The sequence below is a fragment of the Cydia amplana genome, chromosome 6 (assembly GCF_948474715.1).
Source record: "Cydia amplana chromosome 6, ilCydAmpl1.1, whole genome shotgun sequence".
NCBI classification, from domain to species: domain Eukaryota; kingdom Metazoa; phylum Arthropoda; class Insecta; order Lepidoptera; family Tortricidae; genus Cydia; species Cydia amplana.
Window position 1 is genome coordinate 2,287,528 of NC_086074.1, and position 19,659 is coordinate 2,307,186.

General features: G+C 39.0%; 1 protein-coding gene across 1 annotated transcript in view; it reads left to right on the forward strand.

The window, feature by feature from the left end:
- Nucleotides 1-19,659, forward strand: part of LOC134649115 (mediator of RNA polymerase II transcription subunit 13) — a 141,916-nt gene that overhangs the window by 69,313 nt on the left and 52,944 nt on the right. Inside the window, exon 3 of the mRNA XM_063503830.1 lies at nucleotides 9,651-9,735. Within this exon, the coding sequence (XP_063359900.1) occupies nucleotides 9,651-9,735 (85 nt within the window). The remainder of the gene's footprint in view (nucleotides 1-9,650; nucleotides 9,736-19,659) is intronic.

The following is a 19,659-nucleotide window of genomic DNA, read 5'->3' on the forward strand; positions in this document are numbered from 1 at the left end:
TAATGCAAAATAAACGGCAATCCTCGTTTTTCTATAATGCGAATGCTTTAGCATATTATGTAGAACTTCACTAAAGTGAAGTAAAATCAGTCATGTAATCTCGAGCCACCATCGTTCTATGGTGTTTCGTTACAGTCGATTTTACAAGTATAAGCGAGCACACCGTCGTCGCAGCGTGCGGGCCGTGTCGAATGGTGAGCTATGAATTATTTCACCTCGGCCGGCCAGTCGTTGACCCCCCGCTTGTCACGCCCCCAAGGGCGGCTTTATCTCCTAAAATTTGTACTTAATACCCACTTTTACTCCAAGGAACCTATAAGAAGTTATAATATTTAAAACTTTCGCGTTTTGAACACATATTAACTCACATTTATAGACGGGTCTAACGCGATATTTAGTTGTTGTATCGAGAAAGTTATTACGTTATTAGAAGTTTCTGTTAGAGAGACAGGAAAAGTCCGGGTTCAGATAAAGAAGGCTTAAGAATCGAACTAAAAGACGAGCTTCTACATCATCTACATGATTCTCCATATATACATGAGGAGTTGACAATTTTTTTCTAGAAAGACCGACAAAGATTTCAAACTTATAGAATAATAACATACAAAAATAATCATCACTACATAGTATAAAACAAAGTCGCTTCCCTGTCTGTCTGTATGTATGATGTATGCTGAGATCTTTAAAACTATACGCAACGAATTTAGATGCGTTTTTTTTTTAATAGATAGATTAATTCAAGAGGAAGACTTATGTATAATTTTATTATATGATATAACCCGTGCGAAGCCGGGGCGGGTCGCTAGTAAAGAATAAAAAAGTAGCTGTATACCCATATTGAGTTTAAAGTCATTATTAGAACTCAGTAACTAAAACTCGTCTTAGTTATATATTTTATGTAAGTTTTGTTGCCAGATTATATTTTAGGTGTTTCAAGAACATTATCTAATCCAAACATTATCTCACCGACGATCTGTTTGTGATGACTACAGATAACGCTCGTCTTCCGCGCGGCTCAGTGACGCTTACAAAGCCCTAGGGAGGTAAACATATTATTATCTTTATCATGGGTAATAAATGTAGCATTTTGAATTACAAATCAGATCTTGCTTGCGTGTTGGGATACTTGGGATTCCTTTCTTTCAACTTTGACGTCGCCGTCTCCTTCAAATACAACAATAAAAAAATCTAGTCGGGGTCTGCCTTGTGAAATAAATACTTTCACAACGCACTATTCTCTATGTTAGTATCATCTTTTTGCACCCTTGCTAAGTTGCACCAATTTTTGGTTCAGCGACTTTAGGTCTTTACCCTTTTTTGACCGAAAACAAACTAACAGAAAGTTAAAGGCTGGCGTCCACTAGACTCGCCGAGTCGAGTCGAAACGCATAGCCGCAGAAATTCGCCTGACGAGCAATACGCGCGGAGAGTCGAATCGGCGCGCCGCGGCTATTCGTCAATGGACGTAGTTGCATAGAAAATATAGGAGGCGAATTATTGCGATACGATTCGATTCGCCTCGGCGAGTCTAGTGGACGCCAGCCTTAAAAGTGTGCCTTGATTTGTAACGTCACCGCCAGTTCCACTCGAACAAATAAATCACGCATGTGGAAACCTGCCGTTAGCTTGATCAATTAGCAGAAAGGGCCGCGTAGGCGCAACACTGTGAGAATTGAGAATCCAATCGCATGCGCCAGCGCCGCGGCGGAACGCCCGCACGCCGTTCACCGACCGCTTTCCACCAAGAGGTTACCTATGCTTTATCAAAACATTCACAGCCCTGTTCAATTGGCGCGTTTTCAAATCAAATAAAAGGCAAAAAAAAGTTTGTGAGCCGAAATACTACGGCGGTTTACACGCTTTTGCGAGATGGTCAAAGCTTGGGAATGTATGTAATGACTATGTGTCATCCGGTATTCGACATAAACCTCTCCCTACACCTTTTATGAGTATCTGCAGTGTCTAGAACTGGATCAGTGGATACTCATCATCATCATATCAGCCTTTTATCGCCCACTGCTGAGCATAGGCCTCTCCTTGAGTACGCCACTTATCCCGGTCCTGAGCCAATCTCATCCAGAACTGGATACTATTATCCAGTTACTTTAGCGAAGGCCACCTAGAAACGTCCGTTTCCTAATTAGGTTACTAAGTACTACTAGGATATATTAACCTAGAAAAATTGGTCCTTTAGACTGCAAACGATCGACTGATGGAACTGGTGTAATGACCCCCGAATAAATAAGTCTATCCACTTGAGGCCCGCATGCCGTCTGTGTCAATCAGGTGGGAGGCCTCTTCCGCTTGTAGTTTCGCAAAACCGATGAAATTATCTAAAACAGAAACAAGATTTAACCACCTTACACTTTAAAGCTCATTATTTCTCTATGAAGTTGTCGAGCGTAGGTAACTCAGAGATTCGCCGTTACCGTTAAAAGCGCCAGCTCCGACCGGCGGCCCCTCACGCATGTTTCCCTTTCAAATTGCTCCGCAACCATTGAGCGGCGCAAACCACCTCTTTTGTATCCTCTCAAGCTGTGGCGAGAAGTGTATGCTGCGCTCACGTCCCAAAGCAATGAGGCCGTGGGAAGAGTACTTCAGAGGAGTCGTCATAGATCGTAACGGTGATGCGCTTCTGTCGCTGTGTTTTCCAGTTATGTACTTCCATATGATAGTTAGGATATCTGCGTACCGCAAGTTTTTGCGTTCATATATATCTCCGCTACTAACACAAAAAATAAGAACATTTTTGAGTGCAGTGTGTTGAACTGTTGGTATATTTTTAATTGCACTAGGATATCTGACCGTACAAAATCCACAATAGTGGTCAGAGAAACTCGTAAAATACAACGTAAGTAGTTGTACTTGTAAGTCTTGTAACTCGTGATGTAACTATGCATCGTAAGCCTGCACGGGGTTGTTGAACGGCAGTTTTATTAATAAAATGCGAGTGACGTGTATCGATGGGCGCGTATCGGATCGGGCTATTATTGATGCGCGCGCGCCGCCGATCGGCGTGTGCGCAGCGTTGAGTCATCTACATCTTACTTGGATCCGATTGGACAGAATTATCGGAGTTTAGAAAAAAAAATCGCACAAACTTTCGTTCTGCGGCAAAACTTATGCCATTTGCGTAGAGATGTGTTAGCAACTCGACGACCTGTGTTTTTATATAAAAGGGAAGAGAGACAATGCATATACATATGTATCTACTTAAGATCTGCGCCCCAAAAGAACTGTAACTATTACTAGGAAGCAGCCTATACCACCGTACGTATGAGGTATTCTAATCCCTTTCGTAGTTGCGTGAATTCGTCCGAAGTAGTCCGAACAGCGTAACACGCAAAACTCCAAGAACATTCCTTATGTTCCTCTATCTTGTATACACGTTAGACATGGTTCCCACCGTTCGTCTAGTCTAGTATATCAGCATATCGTAACACGTGTCTTGTACACCCGAATAACATTCCTTACATTCGTCTATCACGTACCTATAATATACAGTGTGTAAATCCAATACGGGCGAATATTTAAACGGTGGTTAGCATAGGACCTAAAAAGTATATTGAGATAGATTTTACTTAGAAATGCATTGAAAATTATAACCATACAAAATAATTCGGCCCGCAATGTAATACACCACACACGTTACGGGATACGAGCTTTTTAAAGTAACTGTCAACGCTTGTTGGCAGTTACTATGAAAAGCTCGTATCTCGTAATGTCATTATCATCTTGTTTCTTAATGTTTACAGTACATTGCTGCTCGGTACATGTGGAAAAAATTAATCACGGGGTCATAATTAAGTGTAACTTAAATAAACATCTTAATTAATGATAAGACGGGTAAATTCTATATCTGGTTTAATTTATTGCCCGTATTTGACTTACACACTGTATACGTTAGATGTTCAACACCGGCGTCTTGCATGCATAACATCTGCGCGGTGCGCAGCTGCCCGGCACACGACCCCTCTCGGCTTTGTTTCAATACCGTTGAGGGTTAAACATTTCAATTATGGCCTTATAAATATTGGTAAGAAAGTTAACTTGTGTAACTATACGGCTGAACTGTTTCAACTACTGTAACTCAATAAACAGTCTTCGTCCGGTTACTGTGAATATTTTACGATAACTTGGGAAGCGTAAAATATATTGATTCCGGATAAAAAGTTGAAGAAACATCACAGACACAAAAAAGTGATAAACAGACACAGATTAAAGTAAAACCACTAAAAGACAAAATTCGTATTAGAAATTATCCAATTTAAACGATCATCTTGTAAGCCAGATCGGAACATGTTTAAGATCACGTCGCTGAGTTTATGTCTCGTCCGATCCCGATTCCCTCCATATCGGGCAGCGCCGTGACGTCACAGACACGTGGGCGGGCGCAAGCGAGACAACACAATACAAGAGAACGAGACAGCAATACGGGGAGGGAGCGCACGCGAATTGACAGATTTCCACGCGCTCGATACGATCTTGAATTACATTAGTGCGGTGAAGTACCAATAGGGAAGATGTATCCATTTTATTCATAACTTGCATAGATTCGTCTTCTTATGATAGAGAAAAGTGGGATAGTACGTACGAGCACGCACAGGGTTAATATCTTTGGCTATATGTATATCTCCCTGCACAGTGTACAATAGCATTAAGCTTAGAATAAATTTAAGAGTGGAAAAAATTACTGTCTTCAGTGAGACTTGACAATTGCATATTCCTCCCATTGTTACCTTCATCTTCATTTACCTAGTAGGTACGGTCGCCATCAGATATATCGGAGCGGCCAAAGTGTTCGCAATATCTGAACACGCACTCTAACGCCCTGACAATAGAGGCGTGTTCAGATATTTGTGAGCGCCTAAGCCGCTCCGATCTGATGGCGACTGTACGCTCTCCTTACCGGTTAGTGAAGTCTGCAGTTAACCTCGCTCAGCCGGTTGTAAACAAAGCGAGTTTTCCGCGACGTTGCCGCTACGTAGCTGTCAAACGTTTTCTATTTCTCTTTTTCGGACGTTTTCCCGACGTTTTGTCTGAAGGGTCTAAGCTTTGTACCGTTTGAATTTATACATCTCTTTTCCATCTAGGTAAGGCGCTAGATAACTTCGAAAGCGGGATAATTTTAAAAATGGCAAATATCTATAAAACTAGAAGCACGCTTATCAAGGCATCTCGCTTACCGTTGCTTTGGAACAAAGTGCTTCTAATTTGTTAAATATTTGTCATTTTCTTTCGAAAATAACCCAATGCATCTTAATATGTATACCCATCTTTGGCAAAGCCGCTTTAACCTTCTAAGGTCCATGGTCCCGGACAACTTGCTTACTTACTGCAATGTAAATTAAATCATTTCTCAATTGGAACAAGATGCTTTTCTATTCATTCGATTCCAAAACAAGAGAGAGAAGACAAGCTTCACTACTGATATTAAATTCAACTGTCATCTATAGGTACTAGAGAGCAAATTTTAGGTCCCTTAGGAAGTTTTATCCATTTTTCCACATAGGTACATTTTTAGACGATAAACAACTGTTGCCTAAACTATGCAACTTACTGGAAGGCATAATTTATAGATGGCGGAATCGTATATCGTGACTGACTATGTATCGGAACGCGGGTACTACGAGTACATGTATGTGTATACCTGTACTGTGTAGGTGTAAAGTGATGTGGTAGTGTGACACAAATCGACCTAACCTCACAGTGAAGTAATGCTTGTGTTGTAGACGAAACACGCGGAATACATCCATATCTCACTAACTAATGTGCCCTAAAAAAGTCTGGAACTACCCGATTGAATTATAAACTGAAATAGATGTCATATATTTAAAAAAAAGTAACGAAGCCCTCCTGTGGTGAAGGCCGGAACACAAATCAAAATATTTAACAAAATAATTTGATTTGTTCCCAAAGTTGTGTACCCGATTGAAGTTTCACAAAATGATATGTTACTGTTCATTCATTCCAGGGGTGTTCCAATAGTTATCGAACGCAAACGAGATGAACGCTCAGAAACTTTTAAAAGAATAACAAATTTACGTAACTCAAGCGCTCCTTCAATATCATTATTCCATTTGTATCTACAAAAGGTTGTACTTACATCGGTGGCTGAGTGACAGTGTCACATGGATTTTTCGCTTCAAACATATGGAATACACTATAAAATATGACCGCAAATTGCGCATAGCCGCTACGATTCTCTATACCTACGTCTAACTAGCTGGTGCGCCCGAACGGTTGAAAAGCAAAGGAAAAAGCAAAGCCAGGTCGCATCGTGCGAGCGAGACGCACACCCACGTCGTAATGTTGTCGTGCTGTCGCACTCGCACACCATAAATCACCGACTCGCCACTCACCGCGGCTAGTCGTAAACTAACATGTTTATCGTCTACACTTCTACACCCATTGCCTTAATATTCTTAGCGCTTCTTTAATACGTGATTGTCTGTTTCTTTGTTGCGACTGTTAAAATCTATAAATTTTACTATGAAATCGAACTAAAGGAACTTTCAAAACTGTTACTTACCATAACGTTTTACTACGTCGTGTAAATCTAGGTAATAGGTTATTTATATCCAAAGAAACACAAACAAACAACGTGGGAAAAACCTGTAAACAAGAAAACGTTGTGCTTAGCTTGAAAACACGTGTAAAACATGTGTCGCTCAGCTCATTGCGACCCTTTTCTCCTTGCAACACTTGGATGCCCATCTAGACACAATACAGGCAGAATTTTGACACCTAATAATATACTCTGGCAATCCAACTTTGTCCGTAAAAAAAGGCGCGAAATTCAAAATTCGTATCGGAGATCAATCCTTCGCGTCTACATTTTTCAAAGCTGCCTTGTTCCACTGACAGAGGTAACTTGCCAGAGTATAAGTGCAGCATGACACCTGGTTCCCGTATCCCATGTTATTATCAGATATCGGTAACCATTAGCAGCGCTCTACAAACAGATTGTTGATTGCGCGATCGTCGGAGGAGGGCGCGGGCGGCGCGCGTCTGCTCGCTATCGATCCACGCAAGGTCGCAGCGCCGCAACGAACATGCGACCTTGAAGTCCTTGAACCTAAATAATAACAGTTACATCCCTCAAACGGAACGGGATAAACATCTAAACTATGCCGTGCAAGCCGACGCCCGCAGACTGGCGGAAAACCTTGAAAAATTGCGCAGTCCCCGTCAACAGACGAACGAAAGAAGCGCCGTACCGAAGGTACAATTCACAGGCCTACAATGACGCTTACGCTTAAAGATAATTGAAATGTGCAAACGGGAAGCCATCACGTATATGAACTTTTATGAGTGCGAAAGAGGCAGACTTCAAATGAAAAAAACGTCAACACTTTTGAATGTACCAAAATGTAAGGTTAGCGGACTGAAAAATACAAAAAACTGTATTCAGGAGATATGGTGGGGTGTTAAAAATTCAAGAAACATGATTAGACTAACTTGCACTCCTAAATATATCTAAACCTTCTTGCAAAGTTACTGTTACATTCGTCCAATCTCCAGAGCCAAACCGCAACTCGATCGATTAAATGACGAGAATCAGGCCGTGTAGGTATGTCCTGAGCAGCATCACGGAATTATGCTGCTAGAACCTAAAAATTTCGTCCAACGTCATTTAAACAATTCTTCTATTAAAAGTGATTTAAAAATAAGAATTTGAACTGTCGCGCACGAGTAGATTTATCCGGACAGCCGTCCTGGATAAAAATCACACTAATTTCGTGCATATTAAATAGAATCCCTTGTTTAGAATTTATTACAGCTTGCTCAGGTTCCAGAAATCCGTACGGAACGACAACATTTCCGGAATTCTCGCTAAACCGCAGAATCGCAGCACAATCCCGATCCGACAGACGCTTTACCCAACAGAAACCTCAATTGCCCCATCATTATTGAAGTACCGAACCGATTCTCAAACGATCGATGCCGAAATCCTTGAGTCTCCGCGATGGCACGGCGCTTCGTGACCGGTACTGCTTACCACTTCACAAAACACCTTTCTGTTCTAGCCTATTATAATCAGACCTCGAGATTCATAACATCAGAAGTGATACTTGCACTGGACTGCCTATAGCAATGCTCTTAGTAAGTTTTCGTGAATAACCGAGTACGGTAAGCGTACCGTTGGTTGCGTTAGCGGCCTTGGTCGCTGGTGGTAACTGCAGTGCTCTATAGCGGTATCTGTTCTACACAGCGAACGTTCCACTTGATCTCCATTAAATGCCGTTACGCTAATTTTAATTTGAGGTTCCATTAAAAAATCTACGTCTGTTACGTTCAGCAATTTCGTTTATCTTGTGGGGTTGGGCAAGCTAAAACATTTTGTCTCCATCATGAGTATCATGTTGTGTCAAAAATCTTACTTATATCGCGCGGTTAATATCATAGACCCCGGGTTTCTTGTGCAATAAACATCAATTCTTGTATTAACACCCTCCCTAACGTAGAATCAATGTAGGTATTCCCTAACGTCGTATTTATGTTTGTAAACCAACGCCTAAACAACCGCTTGCCACCGTTTACACCCGCATTATCGCTTCTCATTAGCACTATTGATAAACCGCTCATCAAAATGGATTCAATCTATCGGGCGATTTTCGTAATCGATAGCGCGATAACGAGGCGAACGCGCGATAAGATACGCGTGCTCTAGTTCAGCTGTCACACCTGGAGCAAATGTCAAGGCGACTTGGAAGCTATCCAGCCGTAGGAAAAATACTCCGGATCATTATCATACCTCGACACTTCAAAGCGGATAAATCCACTGAGAAGGTCTTGTACTCATGTTACGCTGATTACAAGGATCGGACCAAATATTATGGTCCGCGAAGAATTCAATGTCAATTATAATGTCAACGGAGCTTGCATGTGTGTCCGCGACAAACACAAGCACGTGCGAGTTCGGGTCGAGACGTCACGCGTCGCCCCGCCCCCTCAGAGCGGGACGCCTATACCGGCACGGAGCGGCAACGTCGCCCGCAGTTTTGTTTTGCGTTACACGCCGGTGATAGGCCGAGTTTGTCTTCTGATTGCGAATGCAACAACAGCTATTTCAAGCGCACCTCGCTGCAATACGGATTTTATCGCTACCATTGTTGATAATTTCATGTCTGATTTGACCTTCGATCCATGTTAATTGATTCTATGCGACGTATTTTTAATGCAAAATAGGTAGACAATGTTTAGCTGCAGCGCCCTTTATTTACTATCATTCTCCCGTCTAAAGAGATAATCCCATTATGATTATAGGGTTTTTCCGGCATAACAATCACCATCAAAACACAAGCCATCATGCAAATGAGTGCCTTACCATTGAAGACAAAAGCCAGTCAATGTCAAGGGGACTCGCGTCAGCATGTCAGTAATTGACCATGTACCTTAATTTGTGTGTGACTCGGATCATTTGAAAACATTAGTCGGTTAGGGTTAGAACAATTTTTTGCAACGAATGCAATTTCGCAGACGAAAACATCAGGGTCACGGTGGCTTTTAACCTTAATCTCCTCAAACCGGCTTTTTCAACATTATTGACCTATAAAGCAGTTATGCTTACTTTCTCAGCACTTGACCTGGTTACACTTTATGTTCTTTGGACTAGTTACTAATTGTTATCATTTGTTTATTTACAGAAGGCGACCAAGGATCGTGGGAGAGTGGACTATCCTACGAGTGCCGCTCCTTGCTCTTCAAGGCTCTCCATAACCTAATCGAAAGGTAAACATCTATTAAATACTTCAACATTTAGAGCTCGGTCTGTATCTTGTACAACTTTTACCTACTTGTTGCAGTTGTTGCTTATCTTAAGAGATTTAAGCACCTTGGTTTTAAACAAAAACGTCTTTGCTCAGCATTTGATGATGTTCAAAACTAAAATCAAAGACATTTCAAAATTGTCACATCAGACGAATCGGCATTCACGATAAAACACTGCTAAAACTAGGGAGACTGCTGGATAAAGTTCTCCCCAGGATTTCTAACAATTTCCTGGGATTTTGATGTCAATTAAATTTTTGGGGAGTTTCAGTCATTTAGGCAACTTTATTTGTCATGTGCTCTCAACAGCGATATTATCCAATATTCTTATTAGAAAATATAACTATAAACCACATAAAATCAAGTGAACGTGCTTAAGATACGTTAGGAAGTAGGATGTCGCCTTGAGCACATGTAATCGAGTAGTAATTTCTAACCAACTGACATAGAATAGCTGCAATTATTGGAACCCGTTTCGCAGCATTCTTTCACATGTGTATAAAACGAGATACCTAACCACCTTGGTAACGTTACTATAAATATCGGTATTATAACCGTTTTATTTTGTTCCTTTTGTAAGTAATAGGAGTTTTTATTAAAAGACAACGGTTATGTTCATAACGCTATTAAAAGACATGGTTATTTTCATAACGCCATACTGAAGTAAAAACCAATTAAAGTATTGCTTTTACGCAAAATAGGCGCTTGTCGTTGAATTGCGGAAACCTGCCCGTACTACAATAGATACAATACATAGTATTGCTTCTATAACTTGAATATTTTCATACAGCTAGTGTCCGAATGCTCAGTTCGTCTTTGATATCGTACCTTCAAGCTTCAGTGACATAGATAAATTGGATAATGATATTATCGTCTAAACTCAGTTCTTTGATAGTACCTTCAGTGCCATGTGCCATGTATAATTCGACAACGATATTATCGTTGCTATAAAAACCGTTTTGGTAAAGTAATGTTATTTAAATCGGTAAACTTATTAAGAGAACGTATTTTACCAACAAGGCTAACCATTTGTGTCTATGAAGACGGATAGCCAATAGCGTCGCCTGGATTTATCGCCGGTGTCTCGCTAACGTCGCACGCGCAATTTGCGATGGTGCTACGATTGATTAGACGTTCGGTTTTGTTTTGAAGTTATTGATTATCTATATTATCGGCCATTCGCAATGCAATTTGTTTTATATTGTCGTTTTTACTTACAGGTTTGTGGCTACCAATGCCATGTATTTTTCAGTTTCATATTCGGAGCAGTATCAACTTTAATTAATCTATTGCTTCGTCTTCTTACATTTCTTTATCGATATTCTATCCATATAGTTGTGAAACAGATCTCTATCCTTCCATCCTCCTCATTTTAAGTGCCAATACCAATTGCTTAGTCATAAAGTTGATCAGAACTTCGGACTTATAAGTATACTTAGTTAGAATTGTTAGAGATTTTTGGGAAAGCATTTATTTAGCAGTGGACGTCTTCCGGCTGATATGATGAAATCAAATATTTATCACGACTATCAAATATATCCCGCTTGAAAAATGTTAACTGCCGTGATGGCCCAATTTCCATTCGATAATTATCTCTTCCGCATCGAGCTGTTTGACAGCAGCTTATCGCGAACAGCAGTTCCTTTATAATCGCGTTTCGCGGCAATTAATCCGCACCTGGCAGCTGGTTAAGGGTTCTCGTAGCTTGCGCGGGCGCAGGAATATCCGAAAATGATACCAGTGTAACTTGACCTCATTATCAAGAACCAGACACATATTTTATAGTGCCCTGCAAGCTGTAGACGGTGATCCCCACGGCTCCGCCATTTTGAAAAACTGGATCGATAAAAAATCCATATAATGGGAGAACCTGCTCACAAATTTTCACGAGAATCGGTAGAGAAATGCGTCTTTTAGAGAAGAACAGCTGGACATAAAAAATAATTATTGACCTATACTTTTATTTATATTACTCGTACCTATATTATAATATTTATAACCTAAAGCCTAAAGGCTTTTCTCTACGAGGGCTGGTCCGAGGGTTGTTAGCTGCTCAACTTTCGGACTAGTCCTCGTACCAGTCAACCATCGGGTCAAACATTGGGTCAAACACCGGGATTGTAGATGTCAAGTTGAAGTATGAAACACTCGGCATAGTCGGCATGCTTGTGGAATGATTGTGCGCGAACGCATCGTTCGTCGACATTGTTTCACCAAGGTCGTTGCATCGCCGGGCGTTCTAAAGTCATTTTTTGCTGACTGGTGTACTCGTATCTATTCGCAAACATGCGTCCGTGACCATGTCCTTAACTCCTTAGACTGCCTTAGAGTGATCCCGCGATTCGTAAAAATAGACAGCTCACGAAGGAGATATAAGAACTATGTAATCGGAACGGAATGCATGCTTAAATACTTGTTGGCCTAAGTCACGATTGGAAAAAAGGATAAAATGCCCTAGTAGTACATATACTGGGTCGTTTATGGCAATACAGACTTGTAAATAACCGCTTTAGAATATTTCCAATGTTACGCTGCGTCCTACACATTACAATTTTTTGTTTGTCTCATAATTTCGATCCACACAAACGATACATTTGCGGTATTTTGCTCTCGTTATGTATTTCGGCGGATCATTAGGCGGTTTTAACACACATTACGGAGTGCGTAGGTCTTGTCCACATTAATCTCAAACCTCACAGTTACGGTACTACTTAATAGATCATCGCTAGGTAATCATTATAAAGACGTGTTCATAAAAATCTCAATTGCTCATCACTTCTTTTATTACCAACCTGTTAAATATGTGACGTGAGCTTCTCCGTTTCCTATCCTGCTACAAGCATTATATAGATTAATACATATATGTAGTTCTGCAAACTTTAAAATAGGTCTTCAAAAAACCACTCTGCAGGAAGCTCAACCAATTCGGATTATTCGCAAGAGAGGTACGTCCGATGATACCAATCAGAGAGCGACCATTTGGTTCTAAGGTATGAGGAATCCTCATATACCTTAGAATAGTTCATCCTCATTGACGATGAACTTCTCGTTATACTAGTGGCTCTGTCAGCTTGCGAACCCAAATGGATCCGCCATTTTGAAAAAAATCACAAACCGAATCAACTAAAAACTTGAATAATTTTCAAACCAAATTGCACTAAAATCGGTTGAAAATGCGACCTGTAGAGGAGAAAAGCTGGAAAGCTAGACATACAAAAGCATTTTTTCCCAATTTGAAAGCTTCGCTCTCGCTCGTCCAATGAGCATAACGTTATCTATCTGTAATCCCTATAATGCCTGAAAGCAATATAGATTTAAAAAGATTAATTGCACCTTTCCAATTTTTCATTTGAACTGCCGACACTGTCAGGATTATTGAGCAGTCTGAAATCTGAATTGGGAACAGATGCGCCTCTGTAATTGTACCTATGCTCTCTCGTTTATTGACATTGCACTGTAGATTCGAGGAAAATTTCGTTAACTTTGTCTATGTTGTTGGTAAAACATCAGCGATAAGATAATTATTAATAGTAATAGTCGAATAGCGATAACGATATTCGATTTAATTAACTACATCTATTTTCATCTTATTAACATCTTCTGATTCTTCTTTGTCGAACTAAGGGTCAACGGAATTCACGCTTCACTTTTGCTTTAGTTCTCTTAACGTATATTTATTATACATAATACATCTAATGGAATGTTTGGAAATTATGTATATATATTATGGCAATAACAATAACAATATTTTTTATTCATAATAAAAGTTTAGCAGGCACGTTACAGTGAACCCCGCACTAGGCATGGCCTGTATCGCGGGGGTCATGATCATCACGAGTTACCAGCAATCACATTAATCAGTTGGTTGTAGTTTTTAATTATGATAAGTCCTACTAGCTCTGTAACCTTCAGTAATTTCACTACCCTACAATTGAGCTGATTTATCAATAAAATATCGTTTAATCTCATATTTGTCCAAATCGGTCACCTTTTTTACAACATTGCATTAGCAAATACGCATCTCAATTATTTACGGAGCAAACTTATACATGGATTTGTCGAAACCCGCCTAAATCTGTCTACACGAATCTCAAGTCCGTCTTATCGTTGATTCACATATAAGATACACACAGAACATTGACAGTCATGAGTGTCATTACACGTGTATAAAACACCTACTAACTAGATCGGCGCGGTTTAGTAACAGCACTAATTTTGACCATTTGTATACCTTAATCCATCGCAATAAAGCTTACGAATGTCTAACTGTGTCCACGATGGTACTTCAGGCTGCGGCATTTATAAACCTACCTTATATAGACCTTATTGTCTTCACAATGAAGTTCACGGATGTCTAGCTGCGCCGACGATATGGTACTTCAAGCTCCCTGGCTGCGGAATCTGGCATGAACGAAATCCGGACGGGTCGTCGACCCCGTCGGCTCCTCAAAGCAACAATGCGCTCGATGTGATGTGACCATTTCTGCTATCCGCCGATCACGGGGGGGTCAACCAATTTATGTTTGGTCTCTGATACGCGTAGGCTGATTTGTGAAAATGACGAAATACTTAGCATCCAATTTGTGACGTATACCTCGGAATGATGGAATGGAATGAAAACTTGCTAAGAAATAAATTATGAGGCTAGTAATTTAATCATCGTCTAGAACCTTGTCGTGTCCCACTCCTGGGGGCCTTCAGTAATTTAATGAATCGCCTAAAATGTGAAGTACCTAATTATTTATTATTTTGTAAGTTAGCTACGTAAATAACATTAGCACGGCACTAACGCATTAACTGCATGTATTATAATAAAAATTGTATGGTACCAAATTTCTCTCACAACTCTCCATACATGTTGTGGATCAGGTCAAGATATACTAGCCCTAAGCTTGCTGTCGGAACTAAACGTTTGTGAACCGGGTGGCATTTTACGATGCGCACCAATTAGGGAGGGCGAGCGTTTGGTTTTTGTTTCGGGTTCGATCGATTGTTTTTGATAGAAATTACTCATTTACTTAGTATCACATTATTCGCATTCCATATGTCGGCTTCAGTACCTACTGCACTTGCGACTGTAAACTGTTTTTTTGTTAATTTATTTGCCACGCTTATTTTGACGTATTATATCTTATAACTATGATTTTATCATATATCAATTTATTTGACTATCTAAAGATACCTCCCCCTATAGTTCGTTTTCTTAGCATTAGAAATAAGGTAAACAATCTTGATGTGTCTTTTAATTGAAAAACACATTTTAAAAATAAGTTACGGCAAATATGTAACAATTATGAATCTAATACGATCATTTATATTCTTCTGCTTTCATAAGTAATAGTTTTTGATTTTTAAAAAGCGTTTTTCTTTTAAAAGACTTTTCAAGATCGCTTACCTTCTTGCAAGTTCTTTCTAATGCTAAAAAAAGCGAACAATAGGTGTTACAAAATAGCGCCTTAGTAAATTTAATTGTTGTTTTACACTTTCCCCGCATCTGTCTTTTGTATTAGTCCTTGCACAGCAGTTTTTTGTAAGCCTTTTTTTATGGCTGTAAATCCTACCGTTGGGCCAAATATATTTCACCGAAACGAAACTCATACCGCAGACATGGTAGAATGTATAACACCAATATTATTCCACCGTCTAGGTACGAAGCTCTCCGAAATACATACAACACCTCTTTATTTGCAACAAGTAACAACGCTTGACGGCCAGACGAATTATGGCGCGATGTTATCGCCAAAACAAAGGGTATAGCCGGGTAAGCATGGCCAAACTGCCCTTAGCGAAAAAAACAATTTCCTTTTACTGGATTATTAACCTATGTATATGTAGTGCTTTCACCAAATATTAAGCCTCAAATGCTTCAGATTTAAAAAAAAAATGCAAAAAAAGAAAAATCATTTTTATTTTATTACAGCCAAAGTACTAATCCGATTTTTTTGTAATTTGGGTATGTTGTATATACAATTAAGGTCGCTTTCTGAAAAAAATAATATTGAATTATCTCTTAAAATAATAGTAAAAAATTGAGATGAAAATTTTCAGAAAAATAAAAAAAATACGTGCGAAATAGCGACAGTTACCAAATTTACATATTTTATGTAGAATTTAATAATGTTTAACATATATTTTTTTCAAAAATTAAAATCGGGATTAACAGTGTGAATAACTCGAATTTGTAACATCCCATAATACTCTCTCTTCATACAAGCAAAGCTAAGTAGTCATAAACGAATGAAGTATATTGTGAACGCACTCTTTACGAATTTGAATTTAGAATGTGACGTATTTTATTCATCAAAGGAACAGGCATTTTTCAATCGTTAACGCTCTGTATAAAATTCGTGCCTATTTTCCTGTTCCCGCGCTTTTTTTAGGGTTCCGTAGCCAAATGGCAAAAAACGGAACCCTTATAGATTCGTCATGTCTGTCTGTCTGTCCGTCTGTCTGTCCGTCCGTATGTCACAGCCACTTTTCTCCGAAACTATAAGAACTATACTGTTGAAACATGGTAAGTAGATGTATTCTGTGAACCGCATTAAGATTTTCACACAAAAATAGAAAAAAAAACAATAAATTTTTGGGGTTCCCCATACTTTAAACTGAAACTCAAAAATTTTTTTTTCATCAAACCCATACGTGTGGAGTATCTATGGATAGGTCTTCAAAAACGATACTGAGGTTTCTAATATCATTTTTTTCTAAACTGAATAGTTTGCGCGAGAGACACTTCCAAAGTGGTAAAATGTGTGTCCCCCCCCCTGTAACTTCTAAAATAAGAGAATGATAAAACTAAAAAAAATATATGATGTACATTACCATGTAAACTTCCACCGAAAATTGGTTTGAACGAGATCTAGTAAGTAGTTTTTTTTATACGTCATAAATCGCCTAAATACGGAACCCTTCATGGGCGAGTCCGACTCGCACTTGGCCGCTTTTTAAATCTCTGAATGCCGTTCGCCCTAGCCGCATACAGCCACGGAGTTTAAGGTCCGCGCTCAGCGAAATAAGCCGCGTTCTAAATTCAAATTGCGTTGGGAATATAACTTTCTAGTATAACGTACAAGTTATTTTGTATGAAGAGAAGGTATTATGGGATGTTACAAATTCGAGTTTTTAACACTGTTAATCCCGATTTTAATTTTTGAAAAAAATATATGTTAAACATTATTAAATTCTACATGAAATATGTAAATTTGATAACTGTCGCTATCTCGCATGTATTTTTTTTATTTTTCTGAAAATTTTCATCTAAATTTTTTACTCTTATTTTAAGAGATAATTAAATATTATTTTTTTCAGAAAGCGACCTTAATTGTATATACAACATACCCAAATTACAAAGAAATCGGATTAGTACTTTGGCTGTAATAAAATAAAAATGATTTTTCTTTTTCTGCATTTTTTTTTAAATCCGAAGCATTTCAGGCTTAATATTTGGTGAAAGCACTACATATACATAGGTTAATAATCCAGTAAAAGGAAATTGTTTTTTTCGCTAAGGGCAGTTTGGCCATGCTTACCCGGCTATACCCTTTGGAATACCTTGGTACAATGTAGGTATACTAAGTACTTCAACCATTTCGCGCGCTTGATGTATGTGCTTAGTGTTATATTTCGTAACTTTAGTACAGAAGTATCTTGTTTTGAGGCAGGTATTGATTTTACTGTTTTCAATAGATCAATTATAGCTTGTTTTCTGCCAGTTTCAATAACGTACTTGGGGTTAACCTACTTTTCAAAATGTCAAAAAAATTAGAAAAACAAAAAATCGCTTAGTTTCACTATAAAAGAAATAAATGTGGCGCTCTCAGGCGTAGATACCAAGTATAAGTCATGTGTTATTAACGTGGTGCCTACTGTTTTTAAAATACGATTAAAATATCATCGTTGCCAATGCTAACCATCAAACTAGTATCTCTATCTACAGTACCTACTTGTACTAGACTAGATGACTTACCTACTGTTTGAATAAGTCGAAACATAAATCATAATTATAATAATATACATAAAATGTTAAGTACGTATTTTTCGCGTGTTCATATGCAACATATTACATAGCACATGATACTTTTGAATGTTCTTATTTATAAAATATCCATCTGCCCTCCATATTACCAAAATATGTAACATCTACAATCTCTTATCTCGCCGCAACATCATCCCAATTCTATTCCCACCGAATAGAGTTTAAAATCCAACCAGTCTAGTTTTTGCGAATGTCAGACCTCAGGAAGGTCGATCCGGGACGTCTCGGGGTCGGGGACCGTGGACACGCGATGCTATCCAACTGGCACAGACGGCGTCAAAAATATATACACAACTTTTCACCTTACTGTAGTGTAATAAGGTGGTTTAAATATGTCTCTGTACATGTAAGGTTTACCGAATACTGTAGCTTTGTAAATATGGAACTATATTTGACATGACTTTCGAATCAGACGGGCGTAAAAAGTGCCTTTGCCGCACGGCCAAAAAGAATAGCTGATTTTGTGGCTGAAAATACCTGCAATGCAGTATATCGAAATCGAATCGAAAGATTGATATCTAGTCATGAGTAGGTAACCCAAGTAGTTATTCCTGTAGTAGAAAGAAATATGCGAAAGTTTATGAGAACCAAAAAGTTCTAGAGACTCGGCCAATGTTGGCAGGCATCTTCAACATACTTTTGGGCAGCAAGGGTGACTTTTCTTCTAAAGATTGAAAATATACTAATACATGTTCAGCCCTCTATAATGCATTCAAATTTATTGTTACTTTATAATTATAACAGTTATACATCACTAGCCTCCGCCCGCGACTTCGTCTGCATAAGATGATGATAATGAATCATTAATGATGATTGATAAAAAAAATATTATATGTCCATCCCAGGGCCTTAAACTATCTCCATACCAAATTTCATCTGTTACCTTAGCGTGAAGAGGTAACAGAGAGACAGAGTTATTTTCGCATTTATAATAAAGTACATTATAAGCATGTACACGAAGGGAACTGCGCACGAAACAATTCGCATGCTTAAGCGTAAAAAACATAATAACAGTGCGCAACGCATCGCATACCGCGCTGCGTGATCACCTGCGCGCGCGTCGCGATCTAACCCACTTTAACCTCTAGCATAAGCATAATAATACTATATAGGTCTACGGTTTGTTTAACTGAGGCGGTTAGTAATTATTTGTATTATGTTATTAAGTGAGGTCAATGTGGCGAGGACCGTCACATTTTGCTCTTTTACCCGCCCGCAGATAAAGATGCCCGCAATTTGCGTACTTCGGTGTTCGCGGTGCCTAAAATGTCATGCAATGGAACTTGCTAACTATGTAAACAAACTGCCATACTAAAATTGACACTGAATGTCAATTTACTAGTAACTTTTGTTTACATAGTTCGCAAGTTCTATTGAATGACACTTTAGGTTCCGGGGTTCTAGGCCTTCTGATGATGGCGACTGTAGACATTCGCGATCTATAGAAATGTTGCGATATTCTCATATAAAGTGACGTTGTTTGTATAGTCAACCGGAGACCAAGGCCTAAATAACAATACTCCACTGCAAGTACTGCAACGTTGTTTACATCGCTATCGATGCGCAATGCGTAGGCGCACCACATACTAACACCAACTTAACTAACCATTTAGGACTTTATACCTTCGTAATAAGGTGCAAGAATTATTAATGTCAACGATGCCGGCGCGCGCAGCTCCTGAAATAAACGCCTGATTAATTATTATTAGATCATTCTGTATGCTACTTATTAATACAGCCTTCTCTTTCGTTCTCACACCGCCTGATTGGAGCGAGAAAGAAACAAAACAAGGCCAAGGTCCTTCGTAAAATTCGAGATTAAAATGAAATACTCTTCCAAATAGATTCAT